General features: G+C 48.0%; 2 protein-coding genes across 7 annotated transcripts in view; one reads left to right on the top strand and one right to left on the bottom strand.

The window, feature by feature from the left end:
• ATP13A5 (ATPase 13A5) overlaps nt 1-15332 on the top strand; it is a 34221-nt gene extending 18889 nt beyond the window's left edge. For 3 of the 5 annotated variants that reach the window (XM_026855039.1, XM_026855038.1, XM_026855040.1), the window contains 15 exons: nt 954-1110; nt 2457-2574; nt 3194-3318; nt 3479-3642; nt 4197-4316; nt 5125-5204; nt 6200-6242; nt 7075-7184; nt 7872-7968; nt 9011-9083; nt 9689-9863; nt 10870-11060; nt 12545-12633; nt 13485-13565; nt 14314-15332. In XM_026855039.1, the coding sequence (XP_026710840.1) occupies nt 954-1110; nt 2457-2574; nt 3194-3318; nt 3479-3642; nt 4197-4316; nt 5125-5204; nt 6200-6242; nt 7075-7184; nt 7872-7968; nt 9011-9083; nt 9689-9863; nt 10870-11060; nt 12545-12633; nt 13485-13565; nt 14314-14514 (1824 nt within the window). In that variant the 3' untranslated portion in view covers nt 14515-15332. Of the gene's footprint in view, nt 1-953; nt 1111-2456; nt 2575-3193; nt 3319-3478; nt 3643-4196; nt 4317-5124; nt 5205-6199; nt 6243-7074; nt 7185-7871; nt 7969-9010; nt 9084-9688; nt 9864-10834; nt 11061-12544; nt 12634-13484; nt 13566-14313 lie in introns of those variants that run through there. The other 2 variants (XM_026855042.1, XM_026855041.1) reach the window with 2 other exon arrangements.
• Nucleotides 460-17748, bottom strand: HRASLS (HRAS like suppressor). Of its 2 annotated transcripts, none has more exons than XM_026855044.1 (3): nt 17297-17748; nt 16844-17112; nt 460-698 (listed from the first exon to the last, which is right to left on the bottom strand). In XM_026855044.1, exons 1-3 carry the CDS (start codon nt 17433-17435, stop codon nt 675-677), a joined length of 432 nt encoding a protein of 143 aa, XP_026710845.1. In that variant the 5' UTR covers nt 17436-17748; the 3' UTR covers nt 460-674. The 2 variants fall into 2 exon arrangements, with proteins under 2 accessions (XP_026710845.1, XP_026710844.1); XM_026855043.1 differs by lacking the exon at nt 460-698 and adding an exon at nt 15460-16459 and having other exon boundaries at nt 17297-17742.
• Between the last annotated feature and the right edge of the window lie 15 nt (nt 17749-17763).

The raw sequence follows: 17763 nt of genomic DNA, 5'->3' as shown, positions 1-17763 counted from the left end.
TCCCTCAAAACAGATCCCTTGGAAACATAGGACCAGAAAAGCCAGTGGAGATGCTGCTCTTGAAGTGGCATCTAAAGCACTTCATGGGCCTAAAAGCCCCCCCTCATTTCCAACTCTACTCTTTGCATTAATAAAAGGTACAGACTTCTCTTGAGTCCTCTCCCCCTAAAGCTACTGGCAAAATGAAACCACACAATCAGTTTAAGAGAAAACTAATGCAGAGAAACCATGTAAACAGAATAAACATCTAAAGCGTGAGTTCACCTGCAGGAGGAGGCAATGCGAGTAAGGACAAGGCATTACACCGAGAAGTACGGAGATGGGTCCGTTAGTCCTGCTGCTAATGGTTGTGCAACCCGACTAGCAGATTTGTCAGCCTCACCCCAAAGCACGGTCTTGTTTGCTTCACTCTTCCTCTTAAGAGTACTCTTGGGAAGCTCCAAGTTTTGACAGTTGAAAATTTGTGTTTCCAGTCCAAATGTCAACCCAGCCAGCTTCTTCCCAGTGGAAGGAGTATGATTTGTGCTAGCAATACCAGGAAGACAGTGCTGTGGCAACAAGGAAATCAGTCTTGTTTCTAGGATTGCTCTGTTCCCATGGTAATGTCACCGTAGCTCATCAAATTTCAGTTCCCAGGACTGTAGATGCAGGAATATGACCTTAATATGTGCTTATTATGAGAAAGGCTGAGACAAAATCTGGAAAACAAGTTAAATATAAAGCACTGAGGTTCCTGGAAAGTACGCTTGGAAGACAGAGTTGTTGAGACCATGGTTCCTAAACCTGTCATCAGTGATCTGATCCCATAGCCAGAGGGCAGCAGAAGTGACACAGTCTCCTATTAATAATAAATCACCTTAGCAACAAAGACTGAAACGAGCTAAAGTTCAGAATGGATTTGCTTTGTATAATCAATGACTTGGATAACATCGTGCTTCCCTGACCTCTTCCAGGCTCCTGTGGAAGGAATAGCAATCCTACATCAATTCCCATTTTCGTCCGGGCTGCAAAGGATGTCCGTTGTTTCACAGAAGATCGGAGAGGAACAGTATGACCTGTACATGAAAGGAGCACCAGAAATAGTGTCCAGCTTTTGCAGACAAGATACCGGTATAGAACTGGGAACGGGCAACTTTATGGTGTTTACTTGGACTTAATCCTAAAAGGATTTCCACTGGCCACACTGCAACTGCATGTGTATAACTTCCCACAAACAAGCCTTGGGCTTGTCATTACTTAATACTACAAACATGTTTTTATTGTTTGTAAGTTAAAGAGCCCAACAGCTAGCGAGATGCATGGCCTGAGGTTCAGCCTCTATACACCCCTTAGCTGATATGCATCAGCTGAAGATATAATGCATACATAATGTTGATACATCAAAATACTCAGAGCAGATGTAGGATCATGGTAATTGCATTTGTCACAGCAAGTGTGTTGTGCTATGCAAGTTCTCAAATTCCCTCCTAATTTATTACCCAGTAAATTCAGTGTTGAGTTACTGACCCAGCTTGCAAAGGCCTTAAATCTCAGCAATGGAGAATTCGCTGTGGACATGCAAATTACTGTTATTAAGGATAATTTGTAATAACACTTGAGCCAAGACTTCTGTCACCTCTCTGTGAGTACACATAAGCTTTTCTTCTTTGTATGTGAACGATATTATAGGCTTGTACTCAAATTTGTCTGCAAATTTGAAACTTAGGTCACATTCACCTGAATACTTTAAAAGGATGCTGAGCAAACACAGTACCAATGGTCTGTGGTTTGCTATTTCAGATGGAACAGACCTGAAAAAGGTGAAGACGGTTTTGAGGGAATATGGAAAGATTTAGTTTAGAACCATCTAAGATCTAATGACACAAACCTCCAAACAAGTCAACATCATTAAGAAAAATGTCTTTAAAATTATGTTCCAATTTCTCAGGTTTCTAAATAGTTCCTCTTATCCTGTCTTGATTGTTTCTATATTGATTACAGCGTAATGAATAATTAGGTAGCGCCCTGTAAAGCTGTGATTACAGAACAAAGTGAGTACAAAATACTGCAAATTTAAAAGGAACTCTGCTTTTAGAGTCATGGTAATGATCAGAGAATTGAAAATTTAGAATTTGGAAGAATTCTCACATTAAGACATAAATATGAATACAATTTCCTCAGTCATTCAGGCATTAGAGCTTAGGACAGAATCATGAAGTCAGTCATTTGTCCTCTGCCCAGTAATTCACCTTCTCTACCTGCACCTTAACATGCATTTAGGAAGTATAAAACAGACACATAATCACTTATTTGAACAATCAGTTACACAGCCTTGGTACAAACCAGCTGACTTCTAGGAGAGGCCACAGTGCAGCAGCTAAGGCTGTAAAGGGGTTTAAAGGACAGGCAGGTAACCCTAGGAAAGCAATCAGCAAGGATGGAATATTCTAACCATGACACTTTTTTCTTGTAAACAGTCCCAGTTAATTTCTTAAAGGAGCTTAAGACATACACGAGCCAAGGCTTCAGAGTCATTGCCCTGGCCCATAAAGTGCTAAACCTTGGGAAGGATGTAGATGTGAACAGCCTAGAGAGGTAACGTGCGCTGGTGAGCGGCTGGTATCACTGTGGGGTTACTTTCCTATCTGCTTGTTACAACCTGCCCCAAACCGACCTGCCTTGACCCAAACCTTCCCCTCCTCTCCAACTGAATGAAACCTATTGGGAAGCTGTACCATCTAACACCTTCCCCTCAGCAGGTGCTGATTACGCTGCTAATTGCCTGCTTTACTACTGCTCTTGCAAGGCTTTCTGAGCTGAACTTCAGAATCTGTTATCAAAGGGTAATGAAAGCTTATTATTCTGCTTCTATATGGCAGTGGATTGGAACTGCAACAGAAACTGTGTGTGCCATAATGTGTGGGTTTCAGCCAGCCAGCTCCCGCAAATCCCTGTCCCTCTTTCTGCGCGTGCATCTCTGCTGCATTGCTCCTTCCCAGGGACAGCAGTGTAGTGGGTCAGCAGCTGGGCTGAACTTGCAGAAATGTTGGCACCTGTGGAGCACTGCTTGTCTTGCACACGTAGGAGTTGTGTTTCCCTGTGGAGCATACATGTTTCCCACCGAGCATGGCTTTCCCATTGAATAATAACCACAGGGAGGGTCTCTGTGCCATCCCTGAGTAAACAGAGTGTTTGTTTCTGTCCTTGCTCCAAGAGAGGAGGCAGAGTCTGAGCTGGTGTTTCTGGGCCTCCTGGTGATGGAGAACCGCCTGAAGCAGGAGACGAAGCCTGTGCTACGAGAGCTGGCTGCCGCCCGCATCAGGAGCGTCATGGTCACAGGTATGTCCCCTGGGCTCCTTCTGTAGCTGTGCTGTCTGTCACGAGGCACACAAAGAGAGGTTCACTCCTCCAGCATCCTCCACTGCATATTCATGGTCTACCTGGGCTGCCACCATGCTATGGCAGATGTGAGGTGCCTGTCTCTCCACTGTCCTTGCAGGAGACAACTTGCAGACAGCTGTAACAGTGGCCAGGAATGCAGGTATGATCCACACAGGCAGCAAAGTCATCCTCATCGAAGCAAAGGAACCAGAGGGCTCCGCTCCAGCTTCCATTGCCTGGCGATTGGCAGAAGACTGCAAAGCAAACACAGCTGCTCCCCGTGTAAGCACAGCCAGGGATGGTTGCTTTCCAGTGCCACTGGGAATTAACAAAGCTTTTAATGTCTAATAACTGACTCCTTGCTGGGGATTTGGAAGTAGTTCTGAGAAACAGAGGAAACCCGTGGCCTAGTTTGTATCTACCCCAGGGTGTATGGAGGTGTGGTATGGACCATGCACCTGTTAGGGAGAAATAATTAATCCAGTGGTTCTTTGCTCAGGGAGATAACTACATGAATAACTGGCAAGGCTTTGTAGATGCAGTGTCCTCTTCAATCACACTTGAAGTGTGCAGAATTAATGCAATTATACATACTTGTCTGTGTGACTATTTGCTGGGCCAAACTTCAGTATCTAAACTAGCAGCCAGTGGCTAACAGGGTTTAGTTATGTGTGGAAACACAGCTAGAAAATCAGGTAGTGCCAGGTGTAAAGTTTCACAAAAGGATGCTGCAGAAGGCTGTGTCACTGGATGCTTGGTGGGAGGCTGATGAGATGGAAGTGAAATGGCATGTTATGACTTCAGCCTGAGAATAAATGCTGTCTTATTTCTTGGAGGTATGTGCTAACACTGAGGAAAAGATCACCTTGGAAGGAGAAACCTACAACTACCACTTTGCAATGAATGGGAAGTCCTATCAGGTTATTATAAAGTACTTCTACAACTTGCTGCCAAAAGTAAGTTCAGAGGAAACAAAGCACTTACTTGCCCTCCCTGTTTTAGTAAGTGGCAGTAGTGTTCCAGCTGCAGAAAGGTGTTTTTCTGTGTCTGTAGCTGTAATGTTGTCGCTTCACATTTTGACAGCTCTGGGCAGCCTCCCATCATGCCTCATGTTTAACTTGAACAACTTGCTTTCAGCATTTTCTAAGACCTCACACGACAAGGGTGGCTGTGGTGCTGCGAGCAGCTGTGCAGTGGAGTTACTCCACGGTCACCTTCTCAATTTCAGTTTAATTAAAAACATCAACCCCAGTCCCATGTGCTACTACTGTAGCTGGCAATAGCCTCTGCTCAGCGAGGGCATCAGGAACATGAAATACCCACATCTAGAAGCAGAAATCTTCAACTGCTGTTATGCAGTCCATAAAAATAATTGGTGCTGGGACAGATTTTCAGATTTTATACTCTCTGGCCAGACTTTCAGGTAGGAGAAACCTCAGGCTGAGCAGTGTTATTGCTGCTGTCATCAGCCATCTGTTCTGCACTTGGGAAACACTTACAACGCCTTGCTGCTCTAAAGGATGCTGCAGAGCACGCGGTGATCGCTGGTGTCCCAGCATCTCCTACAGAACAGGCAAGGCAGAAAACAGGTGTTGGAGGAAACCTGAACCCTAAGGGTAGCAAAACCATGGTAGGGTTTGGGAGATGGGATTAGAGGGTTTTATGAATGTGTCAGGCACCCATCAGGGAGGCCTGATCATGCCTTGGTGGAACGATGGGGGCACAAATGCCTGCCCCAAGGCAGTCTGTTGCTCTTTCCTGCAGATACTGGTGAACGCGACTGTCTTTGCTAGGATGTCTCCTGGCCAGAAGTCCAGCCTCGTTGAAGAGTTTCAGAAACTTGAGTAAGGTTCTCTTTTGTTTTCTTCTTGAACCAGGCCAATAACAAGTTTTCTTTAAAGTGTAATTGTCCCAGCTAGTGCTGCTCCAGACCCATCTTCCCAACCCTCCCTTCCTCCACATGTGACCCCTGTTTGCGTCCTCTGTGGACACCTTCCTCGCAGTTTCCCTACAGGGATCCCTTTGCACCTCTTGCCCAGACTTACCCACTGCTGCTCACCAGTGCAGTACAGAAGGCAGCGTTAAATGAGGCTGACATAAAAATAAAGAGGCAGACCCCTGTGTATCCTAATAGTGCCCACCCTCAGCATCTCCGCCGTGGCTGCTGGCGCTGTCCTGGCTGCGGCTTCAGCAAAGCCGAAAACAACCTGATGCAGATGGGAACTTGTCCCCAAAGATTCTCCTTCAGGTCCCACAAAGGAATGTTTCCTCCCCCAAGCAGGACTCACACTAACTATGGATATTGCTTGCTAAGCATAAACAAAACATGACACCTTTCTGAAAAAGAAGTTAATTATTGATTATGAGGTGCTTCCTCTGGGGGTGAAGTTCCCTGCCCTCTCAGAGGGACATCATGTGTGGTGGTTTGTGAGCTGCTGTATTATTTCAGCAATTCCTGTGTCTTTGGGTCTACAAAGACAGTGAAGGAGAAAGTGCCGGTAAAAGCCAAGCTTCAGCCACAGGAGCTGCTGCAAATGTGCACACCCTGTTCCCTTTCCGTGGCTCCTGGTACCATGGGGGAAATACTGTCTGAAATAAAGTGTCAGTGTTCCCTTTTCCATTATAGCCTCTTTCAAAACTTAATCCTAATTCTGCCTGGTGGACTCTGCCTCATCCTCTCCCCATGTACAATTTGCCCTCTGGAAACAGCCACTCCCTTCTCCAGGGCCAACACAAGTCCCTGCCCTGATGTACCTGCAAGTGCCAAGACAGCGGTTGCTCCACCACAGGATCAACTACGTGCAAGGCTTATGGGTTTTCCTTCTTTTTTCTCCATCAGTTACTATGTCGGTATGTGTGGAGATGGCGCCAACGACTGCGGGGTATGTAGGAGCTCATCTCCCATTCTTGTGCTGTGATGAGAGTCTGTCCAACACCACTTCTTGTCACCAGCATTTCCCAAGTTAGCCAGTGGGTCCACTCCATCAGCGTGTCACTGTAATACTATCTACACGCATTTTTTTATACTAACATACACAGTAACAGAGGATTACTGTTTTGTGTTGGTTTCTTTTTTTCCCCCCAGAAGTAGGGGCAAGACACTTTTTCTTATACTTTTCTTATACAATTGTAGATTTGAGGGTCTTTGCCATGAAAATAATCATTATATTACCTATTATATTATTGTAATATATTATATCATATAAATTATATACAATATCACAATAATATTATAATAAATATGTTATAATAATATAATTTTATAATAATGCTTTATCATGCTTTGTCAAAGTTGTCCATAGCCTACACCTGAGCAGTAAACCAGAGGTGACGAGTCCAGAGAGCCGATAAGGGAACAATACAAGAAATATGAACAGGAGACTGAAAAGAATAAAAAGAGGATAAAATGGTAATTTAAATAGTTTAGGAGACTGTTTAACAGGAGAGGTACGCACAGACTCCAGTGTGGGAAACAGCATACGAGGTAGTTCAAAGGATTATAAATAGGTATAATGGGATTAAATGAACAAAAGAAATATTTAAGCTCCAGGGAAGGCAAGATATCTGGAAAATGAGATCAGCTAGGCCACAGAATAGAGGAAGATCAATTACAAAGGATACTTGAAGCAAAACTTGTAAAGCACCAGTAAACACTGTGCAGGGTGGGAGGGGTGGATGGATGTGTCTCCTTCTTCTGACTCCCATGGATTTCAGGCTTTGAAAATGGCCCATGCAGGGATATCACTGTCAGAGCAGGAGGCATCCGTGGCCTCGCCTTTCACCTCCCAAATCCCTAACATCCAGTGTGTGCCGGAGTTGATCAGGTGAGCTTGCTGGGGGCTGCCTTGGTGGAGTTGGGGGTGCTGCTGCCTGTTCTGAGGGGTCACGAATGGGAGTGCACTACTGATGCTGATACACTAAACTTAATTCCTTGGTAACTGTATGAATTACAGCAGAAAGGGTTTTGAATTGGTTTTGATCCTCAAATTCCAGTGCTGAGAGTTTTTTTGTAGTTTTAGGAGAACACTGCCCGTGGTGGCCGATATTTTTGGAACAGGTACAGCAGTAGAGTCACATGAAAGGGCAAGTATAACAGTGACCACAGAATAGATTTGTTTGCCATTATTTTAAAAAATATATATCTGCATACTGCACACAGTCATGGAGCAGCCAGTATATTGCCATTTAACCAAATGTATGCACAGACAATTACCTGCTCGTATGGAAATGTTCTTGATTCCCAGAACTGCTCAGCAAATTAATAATGAAAGAGAAACAGCAGCTTAGTCCAGGGATTAAAACCATAGCTGCAGAATAAAACAAAACACTGCAGATGAAAGGTAGTTAAGAGGCTCTGCAGTATGTTAAGGCCAAACTATTTGTCTATGGAATTTGAGCTGTTTTCTAGTCTTAGAGATCCAAACACAGATCCTAAAAGCAATCTATAACACTAAAATCACAGCACTGTAGCTCTGAGTGGAGTTTTCAGCTTTGATTTGTGTTTTGAGCAGGGAAGGTCGAGCTGCTTTGGTTGCTTCCTTTGCTGTGGTTAAATACCTGACTCTTTACGGCCTGATTCAGTTTGTTGGTACAGCTCTGCTGTTTTGGGTAAGTGCTTCATGCCCATCTTTTAGCAGTACACTGTGCTCACTGTAGGTTTTTATCTTTAGTGGTATTACTTGGCAGGGAAGAAAAGGCAGACAGGCTTCAAGGAATAACAAAGATGTGAAAAGCTGGGTAATTACTGGCAAGGGATAGATTGGGAATTGGGAAAAAAACCCAGTGATAAAACTTCATCTCTTCCAAAAGAAGAAAGGGAATTAGAAGGGGGTGAGTCCTGCCTAGTTGAGTGGTAGAGGCCCAGGAGCAGGACTTGCTGTAAAATGGGGGCTTTGGGACAGCAGCTGCCTCTGCTGAAAAGAAAAGGCTTGAAAAAGAAGTGAGTGTCTCAGGCAGATGAAGGAGGGTAGAATTACCTTTGTGGTAAGGAAGAATTACCATTGTGTATCACCAGTATGTGTTGAATCCTCTAAAATTCTAAGACATGGAAAGAAAAACAGCGAAGGAAATTCACATATGGATTTAGTCTGGGCCACCTCTCTTGCCTTGGTTCATGCCCATTTCCGTGCACAGTCCCACGGAGGGTGAAGGGCAGAAAGCAAAGCGAGCTGCTGTGAATCTGCAAGGCACAGCCGAGGCTTGGTGGCAATCAGGGGCTGCTGGTGGGTCACCATAAGGGGACAGCTTCCCCAGCCACTAGTCAGGGCACACCAACTTTGCCCATGTCCCCACTACCCAAAGATATTTCAAACCTGGCACAAAGTGAAACTCTGGGTGTCACACTCTGGGCTGGCAGTGTGTGACCGAATCTAAAATGGTCCAGGGGGCATTGCTCTCTGCTGGAACCAGGGTGGAAAACATTCAGTGCCACATTCAGATGTTGATTGCCCACAAGTGCTATGAATTATCAAAGGGTTCAGTGGGACGTGGCTGACAGCTGTCATGCTGGGCTTGCTAGTCCTCATGCATCAGGGCCGTGAAGCTGCTGTTGCTGGCAGGACATTGCTCTGAAATAGCATTGGATACTACAGTTTGTATGATCAAATTTGTCATCAGTTCTCAGGTGGCACTGCCTTTGTTTTTGTTCCAGCAACTGCAGATCTTTGGAAATCACCAGTATTTGATACAAGATGTCATCATTACTCTTCTGGTTTGCTTAACGAGTAAGCAGCTTGGGGAAGCCAGCTATGTTTGTTTGAGAGCCTAAGTGTAAATAGTTGACTTAATTTCCCAGTAAAAATTCAAATGAGGAGCCAAGTTCTGCTGTCAGGAACATCAAATAACCATTGATGCTAGACCAATTTCTAGGGCCCGGAGTGTGGGATTGGGCTCATAGTACTTTGCAAATACAGTTGCCGAACTCTGTACTGATAGGGCTTGGGTGTGAGACTTGACTGGAAGAGGAGTAGTTGCTCCGGTGACTGCTGGTGGAGTTCAGCCAGCATAACTTCAGCTCCTGGCTCTCCTGTGTATTCCCAGCGTGAGATCCAGTACAGCTCTTAAACTCCCAGGGGAGGTCCCCATGGATGGGGTGATATTTCCCATCTTCTCTGTGTGTTTTCCTGAGGGGGACATTCAGAGAAAGTTTAGGTGGAAATAGTGGAGATCAAAGCCGTTTCTTGCCTGCTTATTAGGTCCAGGCTTTGCAGCGTTCACCTGTGATGAGCGGATGGAGGGGTCTGTGTGTGGCTCTGCTTGCCCAGCAAATGCAGAGGGATGTTGATGGGCTGGGCTGCCATGGACTGAAATTCCTCCGGTTTCTCTCCAGTGAGCTTGACTGAAGCCTATCCAAAGCTGGCACCTTATCGCCCTCCTGGACAGCTCATCTCTCCTCCCTTGCTGCTCTCCATCATCCTCAACGTGTGCTTTACCATAGCCATGCAAACCTGCGGCTTCCTTCTGGTGAAGCAGCAGCCCTGGTATGTAGCGCTGGCCAGCCAGAGGTAAGTCTCTCTTTTTTGTCTCTGATCTCCAGCTTGCACATCACATTGCTGCTGCGTGCGGGGGACACTCCAGCCTCACCAGGGCCTGCAGCCAGGCACACTGCAGGACCTGGAGTGGGACAATTCCCCATGTGTGTACTCAGCAGTGTTGCCAAGACAGATTAAGTTGCTGCAGATGCCACAGTGAAATGTAAAGGACCAGCCCAAGGACTAACACATGCATGTTTTTCAAATGCCTTCTCTGAAGGGTGCAGGGTGGAAACACGGGAGAAGTGTTGGTGCCTGTGCCCGTGCCCCGGAGCTGCGGCAGGTGCCCATCCCTGGCACAGCTGGGTGGCAGCTGGGGGCAGTGGGTTGGGGCCCACCGGTCTCCCTCCACCCCACTGTGCTGCTGTCTCCCAGGGTTGAGCCACACAGCTCCTCCGGGAAACAAACAGCCCCGGGGTGGGGTTTTTTAGAATCCAACTTGGCTTAAAAAATGGTTGCAAGGTGGGAAGCTGGCTTGTTTCTGTGTTTGTGAAAGGTAAAAGGCCTCTCTCAGTATTCCAGAGCTGGATTATATCATGTATTATATTACATAATATCTATTAATGGCCAGCATACCGTCATGCAGAAATGAACTGGCAGGGCAGGAGGCCCAGCGTGGTGTTCCAGTAGGGATGCTCCCAGGTGCCAGAGCTCAGCCACGGCCACTTCCCTGCTGCTGCACGGATGCATCGCAGGGCGAGTGTGCTGGTGTGCAGGCACCTGGGGCACACATCTTCATGGCCATGTTTCACACACCAATGTCATTGCTCACCTGAGAGCTGACATTTTGGCACACACCAGAAAAGTAAGCTGATATTTTTGGTTTGTTTTGGTTGGGGTTTTTTTAATGTATGGTTTTCACTCTGGTGCGTGATATCTGGTTATTATAGTAGGCTGGTTTGAAAAAAGAAGGAATTGCTGTTTGCAGCTCGTTGTTGCTGGAGAGAGCAGGAACAAAATGCTGGGTGTTACCTTACAGACACTGCTCTCCAGGGAACCAGACTGTGCCCCCCACCAGCCCAGGGGAAAATGCTACCAGCAGTGGTCCCCAGAGCACTGTCCTCAGTTATGAAGACACAACACTGTGGCCACTGTCTTCTATCAACTGCATCATTGTGGCCTTTGTCTTTTCTAAGGGAAAGCCCTTTCGGAAGCCTATCTACACTAACTGTGAGTAAAGTTGGAGTAACATGTACTCTGCAGACTCCTGTTTCTGACCCAAAATAAAACCTGGCAGGAGAGGCTGCTAGGGGAGAGATACTGTGGGTTATTTCTGTATCCACACCAGTGACTGTCATGTGAAATAATAGGTGGTGTATGTGACCTCCTACTTCTCCAAAAAAACTCGGTGAGCACTGCTTATGTTAGCTCCTTCCTTGAGAGCAGAGCTGAGAAAGGAGACCGCACCTTGTTTTGGAAAATGTGTGCTTTGCAGAAGATGATGAGCTTGATTTAGTGCAGAATTGTGTATTATTGTGACCACAGAGAGCATATGAGAATCAGTTGTGTTTATTTCAAAATGCACACATCAAAAAGAGTTCCTCTGAGATTCAGTCTTACCTTGCCTGACTTCCATTCCTAGAGATGCAAGAGAAAACCCCATGATAATATTACTGTTTAAATCCTCTCACAATAACTTTTCTTTTTCTGAGTTTTGCAGAGATGATTTAGACCTTCTAGCCATCAGTTGACTGCTATCTCCTTTGCAATTGCAGCTCATGGATGAGTTGATTTTGTTAGGTATTTTGTTAAAAAGCAGGTCCCAAACCCATTTCACAGAGCATTGATCACCTGCAGAAGACAGGTGAGACCAGAAAGAAGATACCCTACGAAGCAGCCAGGCTGAGATGGGACATAGGACTCTGTCAGCTGAGAAATCTGCATACACTTCTCTGTGTTTTACCCTTCTTTGGGACAATCTCTAGAAGGAAGTAAAGGGCAATCCCCTTATTTTTGCCATCCACTCAGCCCTGTCCCCTCTCCTCCCTGGCAGTGAGAAGTTTGCCAGGAGGCCATTGGGAATTGCTGACACAACTTGTCAGGTAGTTTTAAGAAGCTCAGCTCCTGGCAATTGCCAGGAGTTTGGCACCTCTGGACATCTGACCCATTTGCCATCTCTGTGTGGCCTCTTGCTCCTTTGGAAATGGATGCAAAGCCAGAAAAATTCTTCCTGTGAAGGCATGGGTATAGCCCATCTTTGCAACCTCTCGGTTGCAGAAGCATCCGGCTCTCCCTGGGAGGGCAGCCCATGAGAACCGGGAGTCTCCTCTGCTGCCTGTGGTCTAGGTGTACGGCTAAGCATGTGGAGAAGCAAGCGCAGGAGAAGGGATGCTGGTGTGGCTTACAGCCGTGCTCCTTCAAGGCAGTTTTGCATGGTTGTATAAGAATCAGAATGTGCCAAATCACTTGTGCAAAAAAAAGGCAGTGTAGGTGGTGAGCTTTACAACAGGCTGCTGGGGAGGAGCTCCTCAAGTTTCAATTCCACAGCTCTTCTTTTAGTGGGGAGAAAAACAAAAAAACAAAAAAACAAAAAAGGCTTTTTACATGATGACAGTTTTACGGCATTAGCATTTGGGACTCCTCTTGGCATATTTGTAGAGCTTGGTCACCAGTCCCCCTCCTTCCCAGGGCCACAAATGCTCTTCTTTCCCTAGATGTATTTTCAGTCCTCCTGGCCCTCCAGCTTGCAATCTGCCTCTTCCTCTTCTTCGCCGACATTGATGCTGTGTACAGTGGCATGCAGGTAAGAGCAAACAAAATGTGCATTTCCTTTTCATGTTACATATTTTGCTGGCCCTTTACCTAAGCATACAGAGCAGAAGCTACAGCTACGGTCATCTTGGAAATTAATTTGCTGATCTGATGCTGACTGCTGGCTGTCCTTTCAAACTTCTCTAACATCCTTCTGACAAGACCTTGATTAATGAGGTAGTCTTCTCTAAAGACTGGGTGGCAGCTGGGAGAAGAAAAAGTACTTATAGCTTGCTGAGCTTTTCTTCCTAACAGAGAGGAACAATAGGGTGGATTGTAGTTTTGCATGTTGGAGGAGGCTTGGCCAGAGAAGCAAGTGGGCAGGACTGGCGCTGCCCGTGCCCGGAGCACCACGAGCTCACATGGGCCAGGCTGCCTCAGCCCTGCTGGGCGCTCAGCCAGGGCACGGTGCAGGCAGCTGCCTCCGGCTGTGCTGTGCATCAGGAACGGCCAAGCCCTGCAGCTCGTACCCGGCCACCTTGCACAGGATGGATTCATGTGGAAGGCTGGTGTAAGGGCAGGCACACAGAGGGAGAGGAGCTGTACGTTGTGCATTAGCTGCGGCTCCCCAGAAGTATTTTGGCACAAGGTCCTGCCCCAGGCACCTGATCTGCAGGTTTCAGCAGTAGCTTAAGTAGCCAAGATGAGTTAGGCAGCTCCATGCCATGGGGAATCTGGCATCAAATGTTCCAAGATCTGTGACAAGGAATTACTGTCACTTCCTACTGCCTCCTCCATGCTTGCCACTGGGGAAGTGTTAGTCAGCTTCTCAAATCATTAGGAACAGATGCAAATCTTAGCAAGGCATTTAAACTTAACTGCTGTTCATGTCTTTTCCAACAGTTTCTTTGCACTCCTGTGATCTGGAGAGTTTACGTCTTACTGATGCTCTTGGTCACCTTTTGTGTATCTCTTTTTACAGAGGTGAGTGTGTTCATTTACCACCTGTTCGTTGGGGTGAACAGGAGCAGCGTCCGATCAGGTCTTTCTACTCCCGTTTGCAGCTAGGCTCTCCTCCTGCAGAAGCATAAACCTTCAGGCCCTTTTTTTTTTTTTTTTTTCCTTAAGACTCAGTGTGTGTCAGTCAAATCCATTTTATGCAGCCCCAGAGATGATTTAGACCACACCTCAGGAGCGAGCTGCAGTGCAACTGCTCGGGAGGATCCCTCTGGCTTGGCTCGCAGGGGAGCAGACCGCAGTACGGGTCAGGCACTTGCCTGTAATTTTGAAACAATAATTTCCCTCTTGTCCTACAATTGACCAGGCCAGAGACTGTGCTGGCTTGCGTCGTTGGGTATTGCAGTAATGACTAAGCCCTGAAGTCTTTTGTAGGTCAAGGCTAGCTGTATCCAGCACTGGGTATTGTCCCCTGCAGGGAGCAGCAGTGCCTGGTTGTCCCACAGCCCCAGGAAGAAAATCTTGCCCCTTGATTATCCCCTTCAGCTAAACAGACTGAGATCAGTGTTGTCCGGACATTACTGAGCAGAGCCCTTCCCTGGATGAGGAAGGTGGCATTTGGCAGCCGTGCTACCGAAGGGGAGTGCATGCAGCCACCCAGCGCCACGGGGCTCAGGGGCGCTGCACATCTAGCAAGGGATAGCTTTAGTCCCTGAGCAGCCCTCCCTTCCAGTGAGGGGCAACAGCACTGACCCTGTGCCGTGTTCCTCCACAGGACGTTATCTTGCAGAACAAACACCTCTGGCTGCTGATTAAAGCCTTGTTTGGGTACCAGTCAAACAGCCAGTACCGAAAATGGCAGAGGATGCTGCAGAGTGATCCCAGCTGGCCTCCTTTAAATGCAAAAGACATAGGAGCAAAAAGCACGGACGAGATTTATATTAACCCCACCTATGAAAACAGTGACGAGGAGTAGGTGAGACCCTGCACCTGGGTGTGGGGTTGTGCAGTGCTGGCAGCTTCCCTGGCCTGCACTGAACAGCCCGTGTTTTCATCCTTTGATGTGTACCAGATTCAGATGTTTGAAATCCCTGCACAAACCTGTCCACTCTGGTAAAACAACAGCCTTGACTACCCCATGGCAACAGCAGGTCTTGGGCCTTGCCAACATTTTCTACAAAGGCTCAAAAATACTGAATACAGCAAAGCAATGTCTTCTGCGGCTCCACATCACACTCTCACTCCATGTTTTGGTCACTGCTCCACCAAATCCTGTTAATTCACCCACCAGGCTTGACAGGATGACAATCCAAAATAAGGGACTTTTACTTGATCTTGACTGCACAGAGGAGCACGTGTGCAATTGCAAAATACTGTGTTCAGTGAAATGCTGCAGCTTCCAAGAACTACAAGAAAGTTCCCCAGATTAAGTAATTCCACTTTTCTTGCATCCCAAAGAATTAGATATGAGAGGGTGCATATGCTGCCCTCACCTAGCTCTCCCTTGCCAGTTCTTGCAGACGTAACGCTCTGTGTGTACAGGAAAGGTTAAAGTTTACAGATTGCGGTACGAGCAGGCTGGGAAGGCTCGTGAGGATATGCCCCACTTAAGTCTGCAAAGGCAGAGGACAGCACAGCTGCTGCATACACACACACATGACCTCCCCGGGTCGTGCTCTGCCACTGCCAGGCTCTGGCTCACGTTTGTCACATGGCAGAAAGCAGGGCTAAGCCTTGACTTCTTCCTTTAACTAGGTCATGCCAAGAAGCAGGGGTTTAATGTGCTCTGGCATGTCACTGCTGGACAGGTACAAGAAGCTGAGCCCCTCTGTACTTGCTCTTTCGTCTTCAAGTTCTTCAACAGCCTACTGAATTTAGCCACGAAAGAACTTTTGATTACATTTACAAGAAGCAAAAAAAGGACTTTGTTTCAGTTTTATTGTAATAGGTTTTCCAATATTAGAAAAGAAGAATTTTATTTAAATGTAATAACAGAGGGCACTACAAAATACGACCAGAAGTCTTGGCTTTGTTCTTTCAAACATTGAAACAACTGATGTTTAAAAAAAGCTTCTGATCCTGTTATGTACATGTTAAGAGCAGACAAAAATAGCAAGTCTCTTACAGACAGCTCTTTTCTCTCGTCTCTTCTTACAACCCAGCCAGTTGCCTGTCACAGAAACACCACAGCATTTAATTTCTTACATGTGGTCTGCAAATAACATGGTTCCAACCACATAAGCCAGATACTCCTGGTAAAGAGGAATATACCACACTTTTCTGAAACAGTTTTCTTCCCAGACAAGCCACACATCAGATTTGTAACAAGGAAATAGTGAGGCTCTGTGCATTTGGAGACTGAGCACAGGTGCAGTGCCGCTCTTTCTTCAGGTATGTCACCCACAGCACCGCAGGGACCCCAGCTTTGCTGTCCTGCTGGCTGGAGGAAGATCAATCTTGTCCTGGGGCTACAAACTGCTTAAATTCCACTTCTGGTCACTCAAGAGCCAATGGCCCCAGCTCCAGGGGGCAAAACTGAGAAAAACTGATAAAAACAGGATGTGTGTAGAAAGTACCAGTCCTCAGCAGAGCGCTGGGGGTGTGAGGATGGAGAATTTGCTTGCAAGTGCTTCCAGACTACCACAAAAATCATCACAGGTAATGAAATAAAAGCAGATGCGGCAAACAGGCTAGTGCTGCTCTCAGCAAGGGCAACACTGTTGTTAGTAAGTCTCAGTGGCAGCTGCGGCCACAAACGGCCCCGGGTCCCTCCCGGCCGGGGGCTCCCTGCCCTGCTCCCAGCTCGTCCCGCCGGCCGGTCAGTACTGTCTCTCCCTGGATCTGCTGTGGAGCAAGCCCAGCAAGGAGAAGGCACCAGCGGCTGCTGTTACAAACCCAATGGCACCTATTGCTCTCTTGGCCTGCAAAGGGGAAGTAAAACACAGGCTGGAAACACAATGAGTTTTTCTTTTTTACCGCCAGGCATGCTAACGAAGTACAGGCAGGGATAATCAAGGCAATTAAATGAATGACACCTGCCACATAAGCAGAAGGGGTAACACCCAGGCTTTTGGCCTTAGGCTGTGGCATTTGGTATGAGGGCACCATCAGAGTGCAGGCCGGCCACAGTGAGCCCCCTGCTCAGGGTCTCCAGCGAGGACTGAGGCAGTGACAGTTCGGGGCTCCGCGCCTGGGGCTTTGCTGTGCCCATGAGGTTTGCAGGCTGTGGCCTGGTCCAGGGGTTCACACGGAGCAGCGAGGAGGCGCGCTGTGAGGCGTGCGGGGGCTTAGCCCATGTTACTTACCTGGTCGGAGACCCCCTCGCCGTAGCGGAGCAGCGTCACGAAGTGCTCGCAGTTGTTACCGAGCAGGTCATAGGATACCTCCTGGTCAATGAGGTACTCGGCACGCCGGATGATCTCCTCCACGGGAAGGGGGGCGTAGGTGCTGTCGTACTTATTGTTGATGTGGTAGGTGTCACTGCCTACCACATCCTTCAGGAGCTGCATCCTCACCCGGGCCTTTCTGCTGAACACTGACTTGGCGCTGGCGAGGGTGGCAGGAGGCCCTTCATCTGGGGAAGGCAGGGCCGGGATGAGCCAGGCAGGCCCTGTCTGGCCGCTCCAAGACCTCAGAGGGGTCTCTGGCTCCTGGAAAGGCCATCTACACACACAGGGTCCACCACCAGCCCAGGGAGACAGGGCTCCCGGGTCACCCCAAAGCCCCCTCTGTGCCCCGCCGGGCTGCGCCAGCCTTACCCACGGGTGTCACGTTGATGATGTACCCGTCCCCCAGGTAGAGGGCCCAGTGCTGGTAAGCTGGCCGGAAGATCTCGATCAGGTCCCCAGGCTCGGGGTCCCCGGGGTGGGTGGCACTGAAGCTCTGGATAGCTGCCATCTCAGGAGCGTGAGGTCAGGACATGCCCCTCTGGCTGGGCAGACTCAGCGCAAGGCACGGTGGAGAGGGGGGGTCCGGGATGTGCCCAAGGCATCTGCTGGGGGGCTGCAGGCAGGGACACCGTCAGGGCTGGGCGCGGCACGCTCATACTGCGTGTGGAGTACCGTCGGGTGGCACCCAGCTGCCGCTGTGGTGCCCCCCCTCTGCAGGGCCCCGGCTGGGGCAGCCGGTCCCCGCGCTGGCACGGGGTAGGAAACAGCCGCCGCTGCTCCCGCCAAGCGCCGCCGGCGGAGGGTGAAGCCGATACGGGCTGGCACCCAGCTCGCAG

The sequence above is a fragment of the Athene cunicularia genome (assembly GCF_003259725.1).
Source record: "Athene cunicularia isolate RWA chromosome 9 unlocalized genomic scaffold, athCun1 chr9_part1, whole genome shotgun sequence".
Taxonomy (NCBI): domain Eukaryota; kingdom Metazoa; phylum Chordata; class Aves; order Strigiformes; family Strigidae; genus Athene; species Athene cunicularia.
Note: the sequence above shows the minus strand (reverse complement) of the source record. Positions and strands in the feature narration are given on the sequence as shown.

Bases quoted from the DNA above. Each gene is read 5' to 3' on its own strand.
- HRASLS (XM_026855043.1), bottom strand. From the start codon at position 17,435: ATGGCAGCTATCCAGAGCTTCAGTGCCACCCACCCCGGGGACCCCGAG. The intron at 17,113-17,296 runs GTAAGGCTGGCG...TGCCTTCCCCAG, and splicing joins CATCAACGTGACACCCGTGG to ATGAAGGGCCTCCTGCCACC. The intron at 16,460-16,843 runs GTAAGTAACATG...TCCCCTTTGCAG, and splicing joins GCGAGGGGGTCTCCGACCAG to GCCAAGAGAGCAATAGGTGC.